Genomic DNA, 27,147 nt, shown 5'->3' on the forward strand with positions numbered 1-27,147 from the left:
ATGTCCAGCAGCAGATGAATGGATAAAGATGTGGTTCCATATATAATGGAATACTACTCAGCCATAAAAAAGAATGAAATAACACCACTTGTAGCAACATGGATGGATCTAGAGATTAGCTACTAAGTGAAGTAGGTCAGACAGAGAAAGACAAATATCATATGGTACTACTTAAATATAGAATCTGATAAAAGATACAACTGATGCTATAGAAATCCAGAAGAAGACATGACTCTTGGCATACCATTGCCTGCCAGCTTCAGATGCAGCTAACTCTCTTAAAGCAGGTTTTACAAGAGTCCCAGGTTGGTATGAGGTGCTGACTGGGATCTTCACCACACTTGGATTTACCAGAAAAGAGAGACAGCAAAACTGTTGGGATCAGTGGCCCTAATTTTTTTTTTCAACTCAAGTTTTTGAAAGATGGCATTTCAAGCAGCAGATTGCCCAGACTTTCCCCAGGGGGGGAAGACCAAGCTAATTTGGAAGGTTCCATGACCAGGAGACACAGGAGGTCTTAGAGTAAGGAGGATTTGGGCAAGTAGTCTGTCAGGCAGCAACTACCCCTGCTGTCTTCTATTTACATAGGGAAGGAAGACTTCACATTAGTACTTCACTCCCCTTTATACAAGACTGAAGGTGCCATATATCCTGTTTTCACTAAGTTGGAAAATAGTGAGTATCTCTTTCCTGACATTTATTAAGCTATGGACCTCCTTTCCCTAAGACAAGGAGAAAGAAGCAAGATTAAAAAGCAAAACAAAAAGAAAAAAAAAGAGGACTTCCCTGGTGGTCCAGTGGTTAAGAATTCACCTGCCAATGCAGGGGGCACAGGTTTGATTCTTGGTGTGGGAAGATCCCATCTGCCATGAGCAGTTAAGCCTGAGAACCACAACTACGGAAGCCTGCACACCTAGAGTCCATGCTCTGCAATAAGAGAAGCCACTGCAACGAGCAGCCTGTGCACCAAAACTAGAGAGTAGCCCCCTCTCACCATAACCAGAGAAAGCCTGCACACAGCAACAAAGACCCAGCACAGCAAAAATCTGTTGTTTTATTTTTAAGGAAGGAAGAAAAAGAGGAAATGCCTTATGGTCAGTTTGTGACTACAGGAGTTTCCTATAAGTAGGGCTGACATCATAGAAAGTGGCAGGACTGATCAGGCTTGCTGGCCCATCCTCCCCTCACCCACCCACCCCCCACAACACACACAGGGTGTGGATTAAGCCCAGTCACTTTCCAAAGCAAACCCACATGCCCTTCCCATCCTAGATGGTAGGAATCCAGCAGTTAAAGGTTGTGAACTAGACTGCATTGGGAGTCAAGCGAGTGGGAAAAGAAGAGTTAAGAATCTCCCGAGCCTGGGGACAATGACAGAAAGCCCTACAGACCCCTCACTGAACAGTAACTGTGACCCAATGTGCTAGAGAAGAGCCAGCAAGTGTCCGTCTCATGGATGGAACTAACAGAAAGCCACATGTAAGGAGCCCTTGGATGTCTGCTTTCCTTCTCTGGATGTTGCTGGAATATGCTTTTAGCTGCCAATAATGACCAGTGCTGAATGATATATATGGGAATAGTTTTCACTCTTTTCTCAAGTTTTGTTTACTGTTAATTATAATAAAGCTAGTAGTGCTATCAACATTTCATATATAAAAATTATGGGGACTTCCCTGGTGGTCTAGTGGCTAAGAATCCACAATGCAGGTTCGACCCCTGGCTGGGGAACTAAGATCCCATATGTCACATGCCACAGAGCCACTAAACCTGTGCATTGCAACTATGACCTGATGCAGTGAAATAAACAAATAAATATTTTTTAGAAAGTATGATTGAAAAAGGAAAACTAAGTAAAACCCCCAAAAGGAAGTGTGGATCTAAGACAAAATAGATTGAAAAGGATCATAAAAATCCAATCCTTTAGAAATACAGTAAGAACTGAATTCATGTCATAGAAATATATTTAAAAAGTAAAGGGGCCTAAATACCCAAAATAACGAAAGGAAAGAAAGCCAAGGGGAAAGGCAGTCATGGACCCTGTCGTTTTTGAAGGCAAGAGACCAAGAGGTAGTAAATCCTTGGGCTTCCCTGGTGGTTCAGAGGTAAAGACTCCACCTGCCAATACAGGAGACAAAGGTTCGATCCCTGGTCCAGGAAGATCTCACATGCCGGGGAACAGCTAAGTCTGTGTGCCACACGTACTGAGCCTGTGCTCTAGAGCCCAGGAGCTACAACCAGCGAGCCCACAGGCCACAAGTGTGGAAAGCCCACACGCTCTAGAGCCCGTGCTCCACGAGAGAAGCCGCTGCCACGAGAAGCTCTCGCACCACAGCTAGAGAGGAGCCCACGCTTTCTGCAGCGACAGAAAGCCCAAACGCAGCAATGAAGACAGCACAATCAAAAACTAATTAATTATTTTTTAAAAAGTAGTAGCAAATCCTCTATTTGAAAGTGCTAAAGAACCTTGGATTTTGGTCACAAATTTAGCCTAAATGGACTTTTTCACATTTTTAGATGGTCCTGTTATAACATCCCCGATGACAAAGATCTAGCCTCTCTGCAGGTATCTAGTTCATCTTGCCCTCAGACCAAACAAGCTGGTCTAATTAGTGTTCCCTACTATCTCTTCAAGGAAAAGATTAGACCAGGTTACACAGTCCCCAGGAGGGGCTTCACCAGCCCCGCCTTCACACAGTTCAACTGGAAAGATAACAGTGCACTGGCTGAGCTGGCAGAGGTCATCAGAACTAAATCCAGTGATAACTGTGAGGAGATCTGACATCACTTGGAGGCAAACTGAGGGGGAAAAAAGGCTCAGGAGCTTGCCACAAAACTAGCTTAACATCTCTGTAAACAAAAATAACATATCCCCTTAAAATAAAATAGGAAGCTACTGAGGCATTAGATCCAGGGAACAAGATCTACCACATCACTTCCTATCCTGTCCCAAAGATGAAATCAAGTCACACACACAAAAAGAACTTTGGAAGATTTGAGACCTCACTAAAAATTAATGTTGTTTAATTAGAAAATGTTGGGAAGTCTACTTTGCTGTGTTTTTTGTTTTGTTTTTAGGTTGCATGTATTTTTAAAAACTGTATTTATTTATTCATTTTGGCTGTGCTGGGTCTTCATTGCTGTTGAGGGCCTTCTCTGGCTGTGGTGAGTGAGGGCTCCTCTCTTGTTTCCGTCACAGGCTTCAGTAGTTGCAGCTCCCGGGCGGTAGGGTACCAGTTCAGTGGTTGAGGCACAGGGGCTTAGCTGCCCCTCAGCATGTGAAATCTTCCCAGACCAGAGATGGAACCCACGTTCCCCACAATGGCAGGCAGGTTCTTAACCACTGGACCACCTGAAAAGTGCTACTTTGCTATGTTTTATCCTGGAAGCAGCAGTTTCCTGCTTTAACCAGGGAGCAGCAGTAAACTTCCCATTCTGAATCACTGATTCTGCTAGGAGTCATTATGAAGAAGACCAGATGATTCCTCTGACTTTGGTGAGTATTACAACCCATTAGGAAAAACTTCTGGAGACCCTGTGAGTGGATCATTGCTGGTGTTTTGAAAGAAGCTTATAATGTCAGAGTGATTTTAGCAGCAAGTATGTGTTTTTGTATGTCACATCCTCAAAGCCACTCAAACTGGCTCGGAAAAATAAAGCAATGTATTATCTTGCATAATGAGAAATTGGGAGGCAAGAGAGTTCAAGTCCTCGGGGTCTCGACAATGTCAGGAGGCATCCTTGTTCTTTCCCGTCTCTGTGCTGCCTCCTCAGCACATTTGTGCTTTTGTTCTCGAGGTTGTCCCCCTCATCTAACAACAGGTGGAAAGAAGCCACTCTTTATTACTAGAAATGGTCTAAGTGACCTTCTCTTGTGGCTCTGTCCCAAATTCACAAGCAGTTAGAGAGCAGCGGAGAGGAAAGAGCAGCCTCAGACACGCTGCCTAAAGAGTTCCTTTATTATAAGTCATCAAAGTTGATAAAACTGGCAAAATAAACAAACACTGTTTTTCAACAAAAGCTAAATATGGTTGCCCCAAATGACTAAAATAATAGAACAGCCAATAGTTAAACTTTCTCTTCATATACTATCATTATGTGTATACCTCCTTCAACCTGATATAAATTTTTTTTTTTTTTTGGCTCTGTAGGGTCATCACTGCTGCTCGGGCTTTTCTCTCCTTGTGGTGCGTGGGCTTCCCATTGTGGCCGCTTCTCGTGTGGTGGAGCACCGGCTCCAGGGCGCAGGGAGTCAGTGGTTGCAGCTCCCGGACTTTACAGGCTCAGTAGTTGTGCCGGACAGGCTTAGCTGTCTTCTGCAGTGATGGGTGGATTCTTTACCTCTGAGCCACCAGGGAAGCCCAACCTGTAACTTTTATGGAGTATTTCATTCTGCTTAAGACCATACTACATTAACCACAATTTATTTACATTACTCTGATAGTGCATGTACAAAGAATCATCTCTTAATCATCTCTTAAATATTTAAATACCATTAGAAATTCCCCATTTCAACTCAATGAAAAATATCCATTATAATTACAGGTTTTATTCTTTTTGGAGTAGGTCACCGCCAGACCTCTTGGAATATTTTACTCTTTTCTACGAAAGTGTATGCGACTCATAAGTTCTCTGAACTTCAGTAGTAAGGAGTAGTTATTCATGTTCTCTTTCCATGTTTCATAAGACCTTTTAAATTTGTCATAATAACTTTCTTTTTTCAAGTTGAAATCGGATCCATTTTTTTTTAAATAACTGTCTTTTTTCCATATTTCTCTCCAGGAGCCTTTCAATTTTTCCAAATAACTTTCTTTTTCAGAGTCTTCCTTCCATATTCCTTCTCCTTTTTTTAAGGCTGTTAATTCAGCTTTAAGTAAATTTCTGTGAATTCTCCAATAGATTTTAGAATCATGACTTAACCCCTTAACAAGAACAGTTTTGCCAAGACCTCTTCTCAGGATTTCTTCATTCAGACTCACACTAAAAAATCTACCCTTGAATAAAAAATACAAACCAATTATTTAATAAAATTACTAATATACCCATAATACCTTATTTACTTTAAAATCAGTCAATCTGCAATTTGAGTCCTCCAGAGAAAAGTCAAGAATATAAATGATGGGACTTCCACGGTGGTACAAAGGTTAAGAATCCATGCTTCCACTGCAGGGGGCATGGGTTTGATCCCTGACAGGGCTCCCACATGGCATGTGGCATGGCCACAAAATATACATATATATAGATATATATATTTACACATATACATACATATACATACATATGCAAAGGTGTCCTTAAGAGCTTAAAACAGCTAATGTTAAATCCAACAATTTCATTACTAAGTGAGACCTTTGCTCAAAGACAACTGACTCTTCTATAACACATAGTTCTCCACAGGCTCACTGGTCACCTAACTCAAAAGTGTGTAGAAGCGATAAAGTATGAAAAGAGATCTTTGATTTTTTTGGTTGATGTTTGAAGGGAGAATGGAGCACACCATTTAGGAAAAATGACAGAAGGCCACAGCAAAAGAAATTAACAAAACTAAAAAGTAGACAAATGCAACATGAACTGAAGCATCATGGAACTGTTAAATTATGTTCAGAATTTCAGTGTTTAGCAAGGCCTGGCATGTAAGAATGTTTTTAAAAGATGGCCCATAAAATAATGAGCATAAAAATAGCCCTGCCCTTGAATCTTCAAACTTCAGGAAATTTTATTTATACCTCACTGCCTAGTAAAACCAGAAAAATGGGAGCTTTTCTCCCCATACTAATTTACAGTGTAAGAGATCCTGCTTAGCTGTTTCCACAGTCCTTGTAGAATTTTTAACTTATTAACAAGATTAATTTTAACAAGGTGTTAGTAATTTTATAGCTTCATTAGACAAGTAATTCACAGTTAAAATTTTTCAATGTGAAAACAAAAGGTTTAAAGTAGGAAACATTTTCTAAGATTATCTAAAAGAATAAAGGAACCTTTTGTTCCTTTAAATTCAGTAACTTTTGGTACATGATGATAAGCAGCTAATAAATACAATTTTAAAGGGTATATCATATTTGTCTCAATCTTTTAAATTTAATGAGCTGAACCAAAATCAGAATAATTAAAATTCAACCTCACACTACAGAAAAGTTGAATAGGAGAAGTAAATTACTGAAATATGTGTGAAGTATAGTCTGGTATAAGGTAAAGACAGAAAAGGTGAAATTCCGGCTCAGGAGTCCCAAGGAGCTGGACTTCAGTACCAGCTCTTCCACTTGGTTACTCAGAGTCCCACCTTTAAATGGGAATTAAATGATTCCATAGTGGGGTTTGAGGATAAATAATACATATTGTGCAACTCAAAAGAGAAGTTAATATTTGAATAAGGCCTTTGGGATCTTTTATATAATATTATCAACTTAGTTAAATACAGATGCTTCAACCAATCAAAGTTGGATAATTCTTATTTTGAAAGAACTGAATGTGACCTGGACATGCAAAAATTAATGGATTTCATTAGGTATTCTATTAATTCAAAAAGCTTTTAATAATTAAGATGGTTATAATTCTAATCACTTTAATGTCAGATTATTATTTTTCTTCAGATATTCTCACTTGTAGTATAATAAAGAACTTTATAAGTAAGAAAAACTACCCTTAGTGCTGTCATAATAATGTAAATAAGAAAAACAATTCTTAATTCTGTCATATTAACATTTCAACTATTTCATTTGTCCATGTCCTTGTTTCAGTCCCTGGGGTGATAAAGAGTTCGACAGGACTGAATGACTAACACTTTCACTTTTTACTGATGCATAAATAATAAGAATAAAACATTGCTAGTTGTTTCTTCACACTACTTACCTTATTCACTAAAAGGTAGCAAAAGAGTGCTGAATTCTCCTTTCCGAGAAGTTGGAACCATAGTACTTGGGAAGGTTTTAGCTCTTTTTGTAACCACACCTTCCCAGTTTCAGTAAGTTCTACTCCAGCCAACTTAACCAGCAAAACACCATACGGCTCTTCTAAAAAGGTTAGGTAGAAAAGAGTTTACCTTTAATACCACAATTGCAAAAGCAAATTCCAAAGTCATTTACACTCCACAACACAACTGGATATGTTACTTATAAATACCCAGACTCTCTAGATGTAGATCCATTTATTTCTATAGTCAATTTATGTTTTAAAACAATACAAGTAGGTAACAGATGGAATAATTTCAAAAACTCATTTCAGTAAACTCCAGAACAGGATGTGGGGTTTAACCAATTTACCTTTTTTAAAAAAAATCTTCCAGATTTATTTCTATGTACACATACACATAATGCTACAAGTCATGTAGTTCAATAATATAGGCTCCTACTATCAATAAAACCATATAAACTGCTTTTTCACTTAATTTACTGAGGCTGTTTTCCCAACTCAATAAATATTAATATCAATATTATTTTTATACAGTTTATAAAACTGATTTCCAGATAGCATTTTATCAATTTATATTAAAAGTAATAAAGTCCATATAGTCAAAGCTATGGTTTTTCCAGCAGTCATGTATGGATGTGAGGGCTGGACCATAAAGAAGACTGAGTGCTGAAGAATTGATACTTTCAAATCGTGGTGCTGGAGAAGAGTTCTTTGGATAGCAAAGAGATCAAACCAGTCAATCCTAAAGGAAATCAACCCTGAATATTCATTGGAAGGACTGATGCTGAAGCTGAAGCTGCAATACTTTGGCCACCTGATAAGAAAAGCCGACCCAGTGGAAAAGACCCTGATGCTGGGAAAGATTGAGGGCAACAGAAGAAGGGGACAGCAGAGGATGAGATGGTTAGATAGCAGCACTGACTCAATGGACATGAATTTGAGCAAATTCTGGAAGACAGTGGAGGACAGAGGAGCCTGACAGACTGAAGCCTGGACTTCTGAGCAACTGAACTGAACTGAACTGAGAGGAGCCTGGCGTACTACAGTCCATAGCGTCACAGAGTCGGACATGACTGAACAGCAACATAGCATTAAGAAAGCTTGTTTGGGCAAACTCTGGATAAAATTTTAACCAATTAAACTTTAATAACAGGATCTTATTTTAGAAAAAGTTGACAATTTCCAAAAAGGGAAAATGGCTGGCAAAAAAAAAAAAAATGTTAATGCCTTTTTTAAAAGAAATTATACATTTAACATATATTAAACTCATACAAGTATCAACAGTTGAAAGTATAAAGTTAGTCCATTTAACTGCTAGGGAAAAAGTAACATGTGAGTTCAGAAAGATATTCTAGAAGTTTGTCATGATATTATTTGATGATAGAAAACCATTTTCTTTAAGGCTTGGGTTTCTCGAGACTTGTCCTAGAGTTTCAGTTAGAGAAGTTTCAAAAGGTATAAGTAGGAGGATTATGTCCTTAGAAAACTCTGTGATACAGTATATTCACAAATTAGATTAAGGCAGAACACACATAATAAAGATTAGATGAAATCAAATCACTAGTACCTAATGAGTGAAAGGAAGCCTAAAGATTCTGAGGCCTCTCTTCAATCCTTTAATGCTGCCATCAACACCAATTGTCTTTCAATGAAATATCCTCTAGTCTTTAAGACCAAATCTTTAGGACCAAAAACATGAATCTAATCAACACTATCAACCTTGAGTATTAATGTCCTAATTCTTCACTTCAACAAAGGTGATGGGATTTCTTTAAAATTAGCAAAGTCCCCATTAAGCATTTAAAATATGATATGACCGTGTTCATGGATTGGAAGAATCAATATTGTCAAAATGGCTATTCTACCCAAAGCAATCTATAGATTCAATGCAATCCCTATCAAGCTACCAATGGTATTTTTCACAGAACTAGAACAAATAATTTCACAATTTGTATGGAAATACAAAAAACCTCGAATAGCCAAAGTAATCTTGAGAAAGAAGAAGGGAACTGGAGGAATCAACCTGCCTGACTTCAGACTCTACTACAAAGCCACAGTCATCAAGACAGTATGGTACTGGCACAAAGACAGAAATATAGATCAATGGAACAGAATAGAAAGCCCAGAGATAAATCCACGAACCTATGGACACCTTATCTTTGATAAAGGAGGCAAGGATATACAATGGAGAAAAGACAACCTCTTCAACAAGTGGTGCTGGGAAAACTGGTCAACCACTTGTAAAAGAATGAAACTAGAACACTTTCTAACACCATACACAAAAATAAACTCAAAATGGATTGAAGATCTAAATGTAAGACCAGAAACTATAAAACTCCTAGAGGAGAACATAGGCAACACACTCTCTGACATAAATCACAGCAGGATCCTCTATGACCCACCTCCCAGAATATTGGAAATAAAAGCAAAACTAAACAAATGGGACCTAATGAAACTTAAAAGCTTTTGCACAACAAAGGAAACTATAAGTAAGGTGAAAAGACAGCCCTCAGATTGGGAGAAAATAATAGCAAATGAAGAAACAGACAAAGGATTAATCTCAAAAATATACAAGCAACTCCTGCAGCTCAATTCCAGAAAAATAAATGACCCAATCAAAAAATGGGCCAAAGAACTAAACAGACATTTCTCCAAAGAAGACATACAGATGGCTAACAAACACATGAAAAGATGCTCAACATCACTCATTATCAGAGAAATGCAAATCAAAACCACAATGAGGTACCATTACACGCCAGTCAGGATGGCTGCTATCCAAAAGTCTACAAGCAATAAATGCTGGAGAGGGTGTGGAGAAAAGGGAACCCTCTTACACTGTTGGTGGGAATGCAAACTAGTACAGCCACTATGGAAAACAGTGTGGAGATTCCTTAAAAAACTGGAAATAGAACTGCCATATGACCCAGCAATCCCACTTCTGGGCATACACACTGAGGAAACCAGATCTGAAAGAGACACGTGCACCCCAATGTTCATCGCAGCATTGTTTATAATAGCCAGGACATGGAAGCAACCTAGATGCCCATCAGCAGATGAATGGATAAGGAAGCTGTGGTACATATACACCATGGAATATTACTCAGCCGTTAAAAAGAATTCATTTGGATCAGTTCTAATGAGATGGATGAAACTGGAGCCCATTATACAGAGTGAAGTAAGCCAGAAAGATAAAGATCATTACAGCATACTAACACATATATATGGAATTTAGAAAGATGGTAATGATAACCCTATATGCAAAACAGAAAAAGAGACACAGATGTACAGAACAGACTTTTGGACTCTGTGGGAGAAGGCGAGGGTGGGATGTTTCGAGAGAACAGCATGTATATTATCTATAGTGAAACAGATCACCAGCCCAGGTGGGATGCATGAGACAAGTGCTTGGGCCTGGTGCACTGGGAAGACCCAGAGGAATCGGGTGGAGAGGGAGGTGGGAGGGGGGATTGGGATGGGGAATACATGTAACTCCATGGCTGATTCATGTCAATGTATGACAAAACCCACTGCAATGTTGTGAAGTAATTAGCCTCCAACTAATAAAAATTTTAAAAATTAAAAAAAAAATAAAATAAAATACGATATGGTCAATACCAATGTAAACATAAATTTTCCAGAAACTAATCTACTGAAAAAGGTAAGTTATATCCATCAAATATTTTTGCCCAAACAGTTGATGTTTTCTTGAAAAAGGAGAGGTTACTTTTAATATTTATGATTTCTAATTTTAGCTTTGTGTGAATCCCTGTCTTTCCAGCTCTTCAATAAATCTTTTACATATACACTTTTAAAAAGCCTAATTCACACTGGATAGGATGACACAATGCCAAGGATTATATGGGTACAACAAAACGGGCTCCAGTGGGGGAGCCCAATAGCACTCCATGAAAAGTGTACAGCTTGGGTTTTGCAGAATGAACAGAGAGAGGTACGCGGAGGAATAGGAAGTGCACATGTCAAGTAAGGGAAAGACCATGGGCACCTGGAGAAAACTGCAGACATAAGATGAATACTGACACAAACCACCAATAAGGAGTTTGTTACATTTATGTTCTATCAGATGGGTAGGAAACTTCACAACTTAATATTCCTAAGGTTTTTAGAAAGATAGTAATGATCCCAAAACAACTGATTCATCCCCTAGATTTACAGAATATTAAAAATCAGGATGTTCCCTGGTGGTTTAGTGGTTAGGATTCTGCACTTTCATTATGGAAGCCTGGGTTCAGTCTCTGGTCTGGAAACTCAAAGATTCCACAACCTCACAACAGAAACAATAAATGACTGAATAAATAAATATTATAAATGCGTTCATGACAGTGGACAATTTCATCAGATAGGTATATCACATATATCAAAAAGACTATTTTTTACCATTAGGAACAGGAGAAGCATTGAAATAATATCACTAGACTGCAGGTTTTCTGACCACCGTAGGCTCACATCTGTTTGCCACTGTATATTGAAACTGCAGCAAAAGAGCAGGTGTTCACTGAACATCTACTGAAGAAATGAAGTGTTCTAAGAGTTTCACTTCATAAAAATGTTCAGCTCTGTGTGTGTTTGCCTCATCACATACACCAAAGATCAGATCATGGAAGGAAAGGCTATCACAGAACAGTCATGAGGAAGGAGTCTTGGAAATGTTATGATTCTCTTGCTTGATAGTGCTGGAAACCACTGGCTGAAATGGAAACAGAACACAAGCTCTCTACACCAAACACGTTTGACTACACCACACAGACTCTACTCTGATGTAGTTATCTGAGCCCAACCATTTGGTTAGAATGGCCTCAATCTGGGGGGCCTGAATCTTAGCCCTCCTTACAAAAAAATCAAAAGTCCATCTCTATCCTTATAGACCAGGTAGTAAAAACAGTAAAAGGAACATAAGGAGCTTTCAATTAATAGCTATTCTTAAATGAACAAGATTATGCTCTAACATCTTAGTATGTCATTCAAAATAGTGCTTGGAAAGCAACTTCTACATTCAATAACCGTTTTATAGGTAAACAGGTTTAACCAATGTAAATGCAAATTGATCTCTTTAACATGAACAATTTGGGGACTTCTCTGGTAAGAAGCTGCCTTGCAATGCAGGGGACACGGGTTTGATCCCTGGTCAGGGAACTACGATCCCACATGACTAAGTGGGACAAACTAAGCCTGCATGCTTCAACTAGAGTCCGCATGCTGCAACTAAGACTTGATGTAGCCAAATAAATAAATATTTTTTTAAATGAACAATGTATGTCAGTTACAAAAAGTACTAACACTATCACTACATTTGTACTGGTTAGCATCTGTCGGTGTGTCTGTTTCTTTCATTTTTGCAACTCTATACACAAAGTTATAGACTGGGTAGCAAAGAATCTGTTTTCTATCTTTAATTCCATCAACTGTTAGGGAGATGGCTGCATACATGGCCTTTAACTTCTATAGAAAATATTAAAATAAGTAGGGGAAGTAAGTTTCCTTTTAGCTTTAAATTTTTGATTGTACCAAGTTGATAAACATTATTATTTGATGTATATACTAATAATACATTAATAATAATATGTATATATAGCAATTAGAGTGCTGTGGCATTGCATACCTTTCAGGACAGATGCCTGGTAGATACCAGCCCTGGAGTTGTGCAGTGTACCACCTGGACAATCACAAGTGATGGCCTTGCTGTCTAAGCACTAAAAAATCATCACTATTTCCGACAGGAGAGATTTAAATTACTACTGCATTATTACAACAACTGAGAAGTATAAACCATGCTTAGAGCTGAAATGGCCAACAAATAAACATCCCAAGTAATCTTTCTTTAGGGAACAATAGTCATTCAAATTGTGGAAGTTCTGCTTGATTTGTTAAGAAATAAAATCAATCATGTCAGGTGTGCTTGAGGGAAAAAAAATCAATCTTATTCCTTTATAGCCATATGTCAATTGAACAGTGACAGTCATTCATCTCAGGGTAAAGAAGGTACTTTATTTAAAACATTAAAATAATATTAAGGAGATCTTTAAATATGACTCAATTAAATCATTTGACAATTTTGCCAAGTCTCTGTTGGCTAAAAATTATTTTTCCAGGGACTGTGAATAATTAGATAAGAAAAGTTCCCTGCCCACTTGGGGCTCACAGTTCAATAGAAGGATATAAACCTAGATACATTAATTACAGGAAAATGTGTTTTAGTACTGTAATTGCAGTATGTATAAATTGCTTGGGGCATAGGAAAGAAAGAGGCCAGTTCTGCTTGGGAGTTAAGGAGAGCTTCACAGAAGAGCTGACGTTTGAGCTAGATCCTAAAGAATCCACAGATTGGGACTTCCCTGGTGGCCCAGTGGCTAAGACTCCATGCTTGCAGTGGAGGGGTATAGGTTCAATCCCTGGTTGGGGAACTAAGATGACACATGCCACGTAGTAAAGAAAAAGAAAAATCAAACAAAAAGAATCCACAGACGCTCAGGCACTCTGGACAAAGATCTATGCCCAAGCATGGAACTTAGGAAGCAGCAGGAAGGTCTGTGTGGCTGTTTGTGGTCTTTGCTGAGAAGCAGGGAGAAAGGGGGATTGTAGCAGCAAGCTCTGGACTCTGCCCAATTCTCCAACCTCTTTGGTGTCTCCTGTCCCCTTCTTCCGTATGCTGCAGCCACATGAGCTTTCACGTGCCTTACCAAAAGACCCGGGCTCATCCCCACGCATGTTCTTCCTAGCCAGCTCCTTCCCATTCTCCAGGCCTCTGATGAGGCCTTCTCTGACCACCACATATGTGGATTCCCTCTTCATAGAAGCTGCAGTAATGCTCATCCTACACCCTGATTCTTTTCTTCACAGCCTTTAGGACAATTTTTCATTTTTTTGTTGCCCATCTTCCACCTGAACTATAAGTTCCAAGCGGTAGAGTGGTCTTGTTTGTTTCACTCAACATGTACAGCTAGCTGGGACCTAGAACATAATATGTGTTCAGTATTTATGGAATAAATGTTTGAATGCCTGAGTAACTAAGTGAAAAAAGGAGGGAAGGAAGAAAAGAAATCTGGAACCTAATTAAATAGTTTGTTTGTGGGGGGTGGTCCTAAGATGGCGGAGGAACAGGACGGGGAGACCACTTTCTCCCCCACAAATTCATCAAAAGATCATTTGAACACTGAGTAAATACCACAAAACAACTTCTGAATATTGGCAGAGGACACCAGGCATCCAGAAAGGCAATCCATTGTCTTCGCAAAGGAGGTAGGACAAAATATAAAAGATAAAAAGAGAGACAAAAGAGTTAGGGACAGAGACCCGTCCTGGGGAGGAGAATTTCCCAAACACCAGGAAACCCTCTCATCGGCTGTCAAGAGTTTTGGAATCTCAGAGGGCAACATAACTGGGAGGAAAAAAATAAATAAATAAAACCCACAGATGACGCCCCTAACCGCAACTCCCAACGGAGAAGTAGCCCAGATGCTTGCGTCCACCACCAGCAAGCGGGGGCTGAACAGGGAGGCGCGGGCTGCATTGCTTAGGGTGAGGACTGGGCCTGAATGCCCTGAGGGCAATCTCAGGGAGCTAACGTGAGATAGCAACTTAAACCATGGGATAGCCAGAGAGAGGAAAAAAAAAAGAGGAGAGCGAGAGAGAGAACTTTCCCAGAAAAAGCTCTAACCCAAGGCACTGCTGGGCCGCTCGCAGAGCAGAGCACTGGGCAAATACCAGAGGAGAGCTAGCCGGCAGTGGACCGGCCCAGCCCTGGCGGAGGCAGGGAGGCAGGCGGGCGCCAGCCAGAGCCAGAAGACGGCATCCTCTACCAAACTGCGAGCAGGCTCCCAGCTGCTAACCAAGTCTTTCTGGGATCCTGGACACTAGACATCCGCCGGGGGGGTCGCAGCCAGACATCAGCTCCACAAAGGAGACACACACCACACCTGAGATGGCGCTCCCACTGCGCACCCAGGAAAAAACCCAGGAAATCGAGCGGCTGGGATGGGGTGGGGGGTGGGGTGGAGGGGGAGGTGATGAGATGCACGGCCCACCTGGGGAGTGTGCGCTGGCCAAGCACCTGGCTGCCTGAGCTGCTCGGACCTGGGCAGGGCACAAAACGCTGGCCCAGCTGAGCCTGCGCCTTTGTGGAGCACCCGAGAACCTGAACCTGAGGGGCTTAGACCTGGGAAGTGCACGCAACCCAGGGCCTGCTTTAGACAGTTCCCTGCAGAGCAACCTGGAGCCTGAGCAGTGTAGACCGGGAAAGCACACACGCCGTGAGTGGGGGCAAACCCAGTGCGGCCCGGACACTGCGAGCGCTCCCCACACACGCCAGTGATGTTTGTCTGCAGTAGTCCTCCCTCCCCACAGCACAACTGAACATGTGAGCCTAAATAAGTGACCACCGTAGCCCCCTTGTGTCAGGGCGGAAGTTAGATACTGAAGAGACTTGCAAACAGGGGAAGCCAAAATAAACAAAGAAGAGGGAACTGCTTTGGAAGTGACAGGTGCAGCAGATTAAAGCCCTGTAGTTAGCACTGGCTACATTAGAAGCGACCTATAGACCTTGAGAAGTAGTATAAGCTGGAACAAGGACCTATCTGAAACTGAACTGACCCCATTGCCCTCAACAGCTCCAGAGAAATTCCTAGATATATTCTACTATTATCATTTTTTAATATTTAAGTTCTTTTATTACTCCTTTAATTTTCATTTTTAAAACCTACTATTACCCTGCAAAAAAAAAAGACCCTATTTTTAAAGCAAACTTCATATATACATATTTTTATAACTTTTGCGATTTTGTTTTGTCTTTTTAATACTGTACTTTTTGAGTGTCTAACCTCTACTCTAGATTTTTAATCTTTGCTTTTTGGCATTTGTTATCAATTTTGTACCTTTAAGAATTCAATCTTCAGTACCCATTTTTACTTAGGAGTGTGATGACTGGCTTGATTGCTCTCTCCCTTTTGACTCCCCCGGGTCACCTCTATCTCCTCGCTCCCCCTTCTCTTCTCTCCTTAACTCAGTGAATCTCTGGGTGTTCCAGGCTGTGGAGAACACTTAGGGAACTGATCACTGGCTGGATCTGTCTCTCTCCTTTTGATTCCCCCTCCTCTCCTCCTGGTCCCCTCTGTCTCCTTCCTCCCTCTTCTCTTCGCTACGGAACTCCGTGAACCTCTTTGGGTGTTCTAGGCTGTGGAGAGCAAATAGGGAATTGATTACTGGCCAGACTGCTCCATCCCCTTTTGATTCCCCCTCTTCTCCTCCTGGTCACCTATATCTCCCTCCCCCCTCTTCTCTTCTCCATGAAACTCTGGGAACCTCTCTGGGTGTCCCTTACTGTGGAGAATCTTTTCACCATTAACCTAGATGTTTTATCATCTGTGCAGTATGGATGGAGAAGTCTTGAGGCTATTGTAAGAATAAGATTGAAAGCCAGAGGCAGGAGGCTTAAATCCAAAATTTGAGAACACCAGAAAACTCCTGACTCCAGGGAACATTAATCGACAAGAGCTCATCCAAAAGACACATATTAATCAAATTAATGAAGATCAAACACAAAGAACAAATATTAAAAGCAGCAAGGGAAAAACAACAATTAACCCACAAGGGGATCCCCATAAGGATAACAGCTGATCTTTCAAAAGAAACTTTTCAGGCCAGAAGGGAATGGCAGGACATACTTAAAGTGATGAAAGAGAAAAACCTACAACCCAGATTACTGTACCCAGCAAGGATCTCATTCAAATATGAAGGAGAATTCAAAATCTTTACAGACAAGCAAAAGCTCAGAATTCAGCACCACCAAACCAGCTCTTCAACAAATGCTAAAGGATCTTCTCTAGACAGGAAACACAGAAAGGATGTATAAACTCAAACCCAATACAACAAAGTAAATGGCAATAGGATCATACTTATCAATAATTACCTTATGTGTAAATGGGTTGAATGCCCCAACCAAAAGACAAAGACTGCCTGAATGGATACAAAAATAAGACTCCTATATATGCTGTCTACAAGAGACCCACCTCAAAACAAGGGACACATACAGACTGAAAGTGAAGGGCTGGAAAAAGATATTTCACGCAAATGGAGACCAAAAGAAAGCAGGAGTAGCAATACTCATATCAGATAAAATAGACTTTGAAATAAAGGCTGTGAAAACAGACAAAGGAGGACACTACATAATGATCAAAGGACCAATCCAAGAAGAAGATATAACAATTATAAATATATATGCACCCAACATAGGAGCACTGCAATATGTAAGGCAAACGCTAATGAGTATGAAAGAGGAAATTAATAGTAACACAGTAATAGTGGGAGACTTTAATAGCCTACTCACAACTATGGATAGATCAAATAAACAGAAAATTAGCAAGGAAACACAAACTTTAAATGATATAATGGACCAGTTAGACCTAATTTATATCTATAGGACATTTCACCCCAAAACAATGAATTTCATCTTTTTCTCAAGTGCACACAGAACCTTTTCGAGGACTGATCACATCCTAGGCCATAAATCTAGCCTTGGTAAATTCAAAAAAATTGAAATAATCTCAAGCATCTTTTCTGATCACAATGCGGTAAGATTAGATATAAACTACAGGAAAAAAAAAAAAAAAACTATTAAAATACAAACATATGGAGGCTAAACAACACACTTCTGAATAACCAACAAATCACAGAAGAAATCAAAATATGCATAGAAACGAATGAAAATGAAAACACAACAACCCAAAACCTTTGGGATTCAGTAAAAGCAGTGCTAAGGGGAAGGTTCATAGCAATACAAGCCTACCTCAAGAAACAGGAGAAAAATCAAATAAATAACCTAACTCTACACCTAGAGCAACTAGAAAAAGAAGAAATGAAGCACCTCAGGGTTAGTAGAAGGAAAGAAATCATAAAAATTAGGGGAGAAATAAATGCAAAAGAAACAAAGGAGACCATAGCCAAAATCAACAAAGCTAAAAGCTGGTTCTTTGAGAAGATAAACAAAATAGACAAACCATTAGCCAGATTCATCAAGAAAAAAAGGGAGAAGAATCAAATCAACAAAATTAGAAATGAAAATGGAGCAATCACAAGAGACAATGCAGAAATACAAAGGCTCATAAGAGACTCACTATCAGCAACTATATGCCAATAAAATGGACAACCTGGAAGAAATGGACAAATTCTTAGAAAAGTATAACTTTCCAAAACTGAACCAGGAAGAAATAGAAAATCTTAACAGACCCATCATAAGCATAGAAATAAAAAGTGTAATTAGAAATCTTCCAGCAAACAAAAGCCCAGGACCAGATGGCTTCACAGCTGAATTCTACCAAAAATTTAGAGAAGCACTAACACCTATCCTACTCAAAGTCTTCCAGAAAATTGCAGAGGAAGGTAAACTTCCAAATTCATTCTATAAGGCCACCATCACCCTAATATCAAAACCAGACAAAGATGCCACAAAAAAAGAAAACTAAAGGCCAATATCACTGATGAACATAGATGCAAAAATCCTTAGCAAAATTCTAGCAAACAGAATCCAACAACATATTAAAAACATCATACATCATGACCAAGTGGGCTTTATCCCAGGGATGCAAGGGTTCTTCAATATTTGCAAATCAATGTGATACACCACATTAACAAATTGAAAGATAAAAACCACATGATTATGTCAATAGATGCAGAGAAAGCCTTTGACAAAATTCAACATCCATTTATGATTTAAAAAACCCTCCAGAAAGAAGGCATAGAAGGAACATACCTCAGTATAATAAAAGCCATATATAACAAACCCACAGCAAACATTATCCTCAATGGGGAAAAATTGAAAGCATTTCCCCTAAAGTCAGGAACAAGACAAGGATGCCCACTCTCACCACTACTATTCAACATAGTTTTGGAAGTTTTAGCCACAGCAATCAGAGAAGAAAAAGAAATAAAAGGAATCCAGATTGGAAAAGCGGTAAAACTCTCACTGTTTGCAGATGACATGATCCTCTACATAGAAAACCCTAAAGACTCCACCAGAAAATTACTAGAGCTAATCAATGAATATAGTAAAGTTGCAGGATATAAAATTAACACACAGAAACCCCTTACATTCCTATACACTAACAATGAGAAAACAGAAAGAGAAATTAAAGAAACAATTCCATTCACCATTGCAGCGAAAAAAATAAAATACTTAGGAATAAAGCTACGTAAAGAAACAAAAGACCTACATATAGGAAACTATAAAACACTGATGAAAGAAATCAAAGATGACACATATAGATGGAGAAATATACCATGTTCATGGATTGGAAGAATCAATATAGTGAAAATGAGTATACTATCCAAAGCAATCTATAGATTCAGTGCAATCCCTATCAAGCTACCAACAGTGTTTTTCAGAGACTAGAACAAATAATTTCACAATTTGTATGGAAATTAAAAAAAACCTCGAATAGCCAAAGCAATCTTGAGAAAGAAGAATGGAACTGGAGGAATCAATCTGCCTGACTTCAGGCTATACTACCAAGCTACAGTCATCAAGACAGTGTGGTACTGGTACAAAGACAGAAATATAGATCAATGGAACAAAACAGAAAGCCCAGAGATAAATCCGCACACCTATAGACACCTTATCTTTGACAAAGGAGGCAAGGATATACAATGGAGAAAAGGCAATCTCTTTAACAAGTGGTGCTGGGAAACTGGTCAACCACTTGTAAAAGAATGAAACTAGAACACTTTCTAACACCATACACAAAAATAAACTCAAAATGGATTAAAGATCTAAAAAAGACCAGAAACTATATAACTCCTAGAGGAAAACATAGGCAACACACTCTCCGACATAAATCACAGCAGGATCATCCCACCTCCCAGAATAATGGAAATAAAAGCAAAAATAAACAAATGGGACCTAATGAAACTTAAAAGCTTTTGCACAATGAAGGAAACCATATGCAAGGTGAAAAGACAGTCTTCAGAATGGGAGAAAATAATAGCAAATGAAGCAACAAAGAATTAATCTCAAAAATATACAAGCAACTCCTGCAGCTCAATTCCAGAAAAATAAATGACCCAATCAAAAAATGGGCCAAAGAACTAAACAGACATTTCTCCAAAGAAGACATACAGATGGCTAACAAACACATGAAAAGATGCTCAACATCACTCATTATCAGAGAAATGCAAATCAAAACCACAATGAGGTACCATTACATGCCAGTCAGGATGGCTGCTATCACAAAGTCTACAAGCAATAAATGCTGGAGAGGGTGTGGAGAAAAGGGAACCCTCTTACACTGTTGGTGGGAATGCAAACTAGTACAGCCACTATGGAGAACAGTGTGGAGATTGCTTAAAAAGCTGGAAATAGAACTGCCATATGACCCAGCAATCCCATTCCTGGGCATACACACCAAGGAAACCAGAATTGAAAGAGACACGTATACCCCAATGTTCATCGCAGCACTGTTTACAATAGCCAGGACATGGAAGCAACCTAGATGCCCATCAGCAAATGAATGGATAAGAAAGCTGTGGTACATATACACAATGGAATATTCAGTTCAGTTCAGTTCAGTCGCTGAGTCGTGTCGGACTCTTTGCGATCCCATGAACCAGAGCACACCAGACCTCCCTGTCCATCACCAACTCCCGGAGTCCACCCAAATGTCTATTGAGTTGGTGATGCCATCCAACCATCTCATCCTCTGTCGTCCCCTTCTCCTCCTGCCTTCAATCTTTCCCAGCATCAGGGTCTTTTCAAATGAGTCATCAGGTGGCCAAAGTATTGGAGTTTCAGCTTCAGCATCAGTCCTTCCAATGAACACCCAGGACTGGTCTCCTTTAGGATGGACTGGTTGGATCTCCTTGCAGTCCAAGGGACTCTCAAGAGTCTTCTCCAACACCACTGTTCAAAAGCATCAATTTTTCAGCACTTAGCTTTCTTTATAGGCCAACTCTCACATCCATAATGACTACTGGAAAAACCATAGCCTTGAGTAGACGGACCTTTGCTGGTAAAGTAATGTCTCTGCTCTTTAATATGCTGTTTAGGTTGGTCATAAATTTCCTTCCAAGGAGCAAGCATCTTTTAATTGCATGGAATATTACTCAGCTATTAAAAACAATGCATTTGAATCAGTTCTAATGAGGTAGATGAAACAGGAGCCTATTATACAGAGTGAAGTAAGTCAGAAAGAAAAACACCAATACACCAATTCAATACTGTATTGAATACTATATTGAATTTAGAAAGATGGTAACAATGACCCTATATGTGAGACAGTAAAAGAGACACAGATGTACCAAACAGACTTTTGGACTCTGTGGGAGAAGGCGAGGGTGGGATGATTTGAGAGAATAGCATTGAAACATATATATTATCATGTGTGAAACAGATCGCCAGTCCAGGTTCAATGCATGAGACAGGGTGCTCCGGGCTGGTGCACTGGGATGACCCTGAGGGATAGGATAAGGAGGGAGGTAGGAGGGAGGTTCAGGATGGGGAACACATGTACACCCATGGCTGATTCATGTGAATATATGGCAATACTTTACAATTTTGTAAAGTAATTAGCCTCCAATTTAAATAAATAAATAAAATAATAAATAAATTGTTTGTTTGCATAAGTTGAGTTTGAACTTTCTCTCATAGACAATGGAGAGTTATTAAAAGTTAAAATGACATTTTTTTGCTATTTTAAAAATAACTTCTAATAAAGGAACTTTAAAATAGTTATTTAGTGCTATTATTTTTGTACCTTACTTACTTCTCCATGAAGATATAACAGGTAAAGTAATGGGAATATGTTCAATCTCTAAACCATTCTCAGTTATTCGGCGCAGTCGTCCTCGTAGTTTAACATTCTTTCTTATAAATTCTACTGGAATATCTGAAGAATGTGTGAATTTTGATGTCTGTTTATTTACAAGGAGAAAAGTATAACATTTTATTACTATTTTCATTTTAAAATTAAGCATGTTATATTCTCTAAACATTTCAAAGAAGACATGATAACCACTGAACATTTTAATTTGGTTCTTAATTTTATATTAATATTTTTAAAAGACTTAACAGAAGTGTTTATAAGCACATTATTTAGAAACCTTTAGGCATTATTTTACTATTTGAGGCTACTACATAGAGAACATTAAACAGACTCCTCACTTTTAAAAAAGCTCACATCCTTAAAATGTGACACAGTTTATCAAGAAGCAGTGAGTATACAGCTGTGCCTGGCACTACACAAATCTGGCTAGCTTACTATCTTACTGCTTAAGTTACTATCTCATTCTATAAATCACCATCTATTCATACAGGTACTCTGGGAGATGGAGAAGGAAACGGCAACCCACTCCAGTATTCTTGCCTGGGAAATGCCACAGGAGCCTTGCAGGCTACAGTCCATGGGGTCGCAAAGAGCTGGGCACAATTTAGCAACTAAACAGCAACAGCAGCAACTGCTGGGAGAACCTAGCCAAAACTGAGGCGATTTAAGTTAGACTACTAATCAACAAGGTTTTTCCCCTTATTTTTCAATCTCATAGGAGAAAAACGCCCCTCCAAAAAGGCCAACATTAGAAATTTATTTAAATACCTAACACCTTGGAGTTACTCAACATTTTATACCTGTGTCTTTCATATTAACAGTACTATAGAAACAAGCTTAATTCACATGCATGGCTGGGTGAGAGCCTCATACAGGCAGAAGGATAAATTAGTAACCAACTTCCTAGGACAGTAAAGTTGGTCTAAACATTTAAAAAAATTTTTCCAAACAAGAAAAAACATTATAGCAGACAAATCCAGAATATGGAACATTAATAAAGGGATAAATGACTTGGTTATTCTAAAAAGTTAAATGGCTTACGGGGAAAAAAAAAGGGAGTGGGGGTATAGACTGTTATAAATGAGACAGATATAACAAACAAATACAAAATATGGACCATTAGAATCCTGCTATGAACAGATCATCTTTTTTTTTTTTTTTTTTTAAGGACACCATTGAGACAATCAAAGAAGCCTTAATATTGTCTGGATAGTAAATGATGCCAAGAGGTTATTAATTGTGTGAGATGTGACAATGTTCTAGGACAGACAGACACTGTGAGTCTCCTGATGCAGCACAACAGGAAGCAGCATACTCCATCACCTTCTTGTTCACACTAAATCTACAGAGGAAACACAAATCCAGACTGTGGGAGAGTCTCTAAGACTAACTCGGCCTCTTTAAAACCACAGTGTCTTGAGAGACAAGAACTAAAGTGGGTGTAAGAGTCCAGATTAAAGGAGACCAAAGAGACATGACAACTAAATACAGTGCATGATCCTTGACTGAAACTTAGACTGAGAGAAAAAAACAGCTACAAAGGATATTTTCAGGAGATAAATATGAATGTTCACTGGATTTTAGAAATTACTACAAAAATGTTAAATTTATTAGATGTGAAAATATTAACGTGATTATGGAGGAAAGTATTCCTGCTCTGAGCAAGTACACTACAAAGTCTTTATGGGACTAGTTATAAAATAAGTGAGTCACAGGTAGGAAGCGTACAGCATGGGAAATGCAGTCAGTAATTATGCAGAATCTCTGTAGAGTGACATACTGTGGTGATCATTTTGACATGTATAGAAATATCAAATCCTGTTGTGTAACAGGAAGTAACATAGTGTTGTAGGTCAATTTTACTTCAAAAACAAACTCATAAAAAAAGAGATCAGATTTGCAGTTATGAGAGGTAGGAGATGGAGGAAGGGAGAAATTGGAAGGTACAAACTTCCAGTTATAAGATAAATAAATACTAGGGGTGTAATGTACAACATGAGTAATATAAGTAACACTACTGTATGTTATACATGAAAGTAAATCCTAAGACTTCTCATCACAAGGAAAAAAATTGTTTTCTGTTTATTTAATTTTGTATCTATATGAGATGATGGATGTTCACTGAAATTACTGGGGTAATCATTTCTTGAGGTATGTAAGTCAAATCATTATATGGGACACCTTAAACCTAGGCAGCACTGTAGGACAATTACATCTCAGCTTAAAAAAAGTGAGTTCAAGGCATTAAAAAAAAAAAAAGAAGGAAAAAAAGACAAATTGGAGTCTGGGTGTAAAGGCAACAGTTGGAAATGATGTTGTATGGTCACGAGGTGTAGTCAATGATAATACAAAACAATATAGAGATAAGTATAGGAAATAAATATATACAGGAGCAGTATATCTATTCCAGTTCATAACATGACACTGAAATGACATCCTATGACAACACTCAGATATATTAAAAAGTACTTGTAAATCCTGAATTATCAAATAAATTCCCAAAATGTCTGTTGTTAAAATACTTTTGAAAGGGCAAGGGAAAAACCACACTACATAAGCATAAATTATTTAGTTCAAACGGACATAATTCAATTTCAGTTTAAACCTAAAACCGCTACAGAAAACACTTTTGAGATATTCTTCAACATCTGAAATGAAAATTTGGTGATTATTTACTTCAAGCTTGAAGAAAAGTCATTATAGAAAGACAGATTGTGCAATTACTTTCCATAAAACCCTGTGGATGTGTTACTTTTAAACCAACATCTTAAAGTACGTTCACTGTTCTGAACTGTTATTTAAAAGCTTCTATTATGAATAACAAAATGATACCCATGTTGAAATAAAAATCATCTGAAGTGAAAGAAATTAACTGTCTAGCGCTTATCATAATGTCTTAATTTTTAAACTTACCAGTCGAACACTTCTTAGAAGTAACATTACTCCAGCCACGGCCATTACAGTGCTGATGTTCTTCAGAAAGAGATTTTATGATTAATGCTAATTATTATTCACAATACTGAAAGTACTAAATAGAAGGCAGGAAAAAAAGTCATCCCTTATACCTAACTGCTCAAATAAGGCATATCCTTCAACTAAAGGCCCACTTCTTCCAAAAAAACCAACTGCCCACCAGCCCGTCAATCTTCCCCTTTTTCTCCCAATCTGGTACACACAGTAATTATATACATAATACTGTACTGTTTTCTATTGATTGTATTGCTTTAACCATGAGTCCCTTGAATGAATCAGTCTAATATTAATACTTTTTGTGCAAGGCCCATAGGAACTCCATAACCCTAAGTCTGCAAGTGGAATTAAAGTATTTAGTAGAAAACTTTATTACCAATACCATAAAACACAGCACTTGGGAAACAGATGGGGCAGTCGGGAAAATCATAGCGATCTTTTTCAAGTGTTTCATTTAAACTGAAATCGATCTAAAGGAGTTTAATTAACAAGGATCCTGCAACTCCCTCACCAACAGTGGTAATCTAACATGCTTTCCTTCAATAAATACAACTAAGCATGTTAGAGATGAAAATATATACAAGAGTACATTCTGTGATTGGATTATTTGGAATAAAACATCCATGCACTAATTTAAATACTGTTTCCTCTCCCAATCCTTATGAGGTTATTTTTTTATTTGAAATTAACCAATGCATCTCTTCCTGCTTAATTGGAAGAACTAAGGCCTTGTCAATTAAAATCCGTGTTTCTGTGTACACATACACAGACATATGTATACACACACATATATGTACACAATTCGTTAATTTATATTTATGTAGCACTGTTCTCAGGGCTGAGCTGCTGGTGAGAGAGCTTCATTCAGCCTCAGCACCGAGCTGCAGTCCTGGTGAGGAAAAATAGACATGGTCCTGGCACTTTGGCCGCCAAGTATTTGCAAAGCTGATGAGCCTACTCAACTTCCCAGCAGAATTCTTGCATCTGAAACCATTCTCTTCACTTGGCTTCTAGCACACTTGGTTTTCCTAATATTCCTTTTCCCCTCTGTCTGTTCCGTCCGAGTCTTTGCTGACCTTTTCACTCTCCGAATTCTAAATGTTAGAGAGGCCCTCAGGTCTCAGTCCTAGAGCTTTTTCCGGAGCTTTTCTGACTCGCTCCAAAACGTCACCCAAGCTTTGAATACTAGAAGTTTTCTACAGTAATTCTTAAATACCATAAGGTTTATTTACACTTTAAATACTTAATGTTTACGCAGCCCACTCCCAGATTCCCGTTCTGATCTCCCTTTAAGACATGACTCCTGTATCCAGTTGCCTAGAACACCTGAGCTATGCTGAGAAGGCTAAGGACCACCTTCAGGTTCACACATCTCCATTTAGAAGTCTAACTGGCATCTTCAATTTCACCTTGCAAAAAGCTCTGTAGATTTCCCCAACAAATCATTTATCCCAGCTCCTCCATTTCAGCAATTCCCACACTATCCACGAAGCAGGCAGCCCCCTTGACTCTTTGTTATAAAGAAAGAAACCACCACCAGGTCTTGGTCGCAATCTTCTCTCCCCTGGTCGCCTGCGATGCCCCGCCTTTTCAAACTGCCCGCCCCTCCCCAACTGCGCCAATGGCCCCGCTGGCGGCCCGCGCCGGGCTGCGGCTTCCCCTCGGAGGCATCCCGGGGCCCAGCGCAGTCAGGGCAGTGATGGGGCCGAGGCAGCCCCGCCAGGCCGCGCGCCCCCCGCGGCCCCGCACACGCTGCCCCGACCCGGCGGCCCTCCGCCGCTGCCCGGGCCTCCCCCAGGACGCGTCTCCCTCAGCCCGGCGCTGCGCGGCCCGCGCCCACCACCGCCCGGCCTGCAGTACCCGGACGAGGCGCAGGTGGTCGTCGGCCCACTGCGAGATCCGCGCCACCACGTTGGGCGCTGCTCGGTCCCGGCTGGGCGGCGGTGTGGCCGGGGCCGCAGGCTGCCCCGCCATGTTCCCGGCCTCCCGGGAGCCGGCGCCGCCTCCTCTACTGGACGACAGGGGGCGCCGCTCTCCGCGGGCGGGCGGACGGCGGGATCCAAGCTCCTCCGGCTAGAGGGGGCGCCGCGCAAGCCAACCTTCGGGTCGGGTCCTCAGCAACCAAGAAGGGGCCGCGGGCGGCCCTCCCGACCCTTTAGGATAAGTCTTTACGGTGATCCCCCAATATTTACACGAGGTTTTCCCACAGCGCAAGAGATCTCTGTCTTTCGGGGATGCGAGCTGCAGGATTACGGAGCATGCTGATGGGAGATGATCCATTCAACTCGCTTAACTCAGAGCAGTGTAGGTAGCATGTACCACACAAGAAAGAAATTTGAAGTAGCCCATTCTTACACCTGCTCCCAAATATATTGAAATGTGTATTCCTTATATTTGAATTGTGTTTTCAAGTTGTCACAGTTGCTTCCTAAGCTAAATATCAGATGCT

At 39.6% G+C, this 27,147-nt stretch overlaps 1 protein-coding gene across 1 annotated transcript; it reads right to left on the minus strand.

Annotated features, from left to right (window-relative positions):
- Positions 1 to 3,938: 3,938 nt before the first annotated feature.
- Positions 3,939 to 26,688, minus strand: C19H3orf33 (chromosome 19 C3orf33 homolog). Its single transcript, XM_061168177.1, has 5 exons — positions 26,559 to 26,688; positions 24,642 to 24,701; positions 21,669 to 21,816; positions 6,847 to 7,007; positions 3,939 to 4,991 (listed from the first exon to the last, which is right to left on the minus strand). The coding sequence occupies exons 1-5, from the start codon at positions 26,670 to 26,672 to the stop codon at positions 4,590 to 4,592; spliced, it is 885 nt and encodes a 294-aa protein (XP_061024160.1). The 5' UTR covers positions 26,673 to 26,688; the 3' UTR covers positions 3,939 to 4,589.
- Between the last annotated feature and the right edge of the window lie 459 nt (positions 26,689 to 27,147).

Source organism: Dama dama, chromosome 19 (genome assembly GCF_033118175.1).
Source record: "Dama dama isolate Ldn47 chromosome 19, ASM3311817v1, whole genome shotgun sequence".
NCBI classification, from domain to species: domain Eukaryota; kingdom Metazoa; phylum Chordata; class Mammalia; order Artiodactyla; family Cervidae; genus Dama; species Dama dama.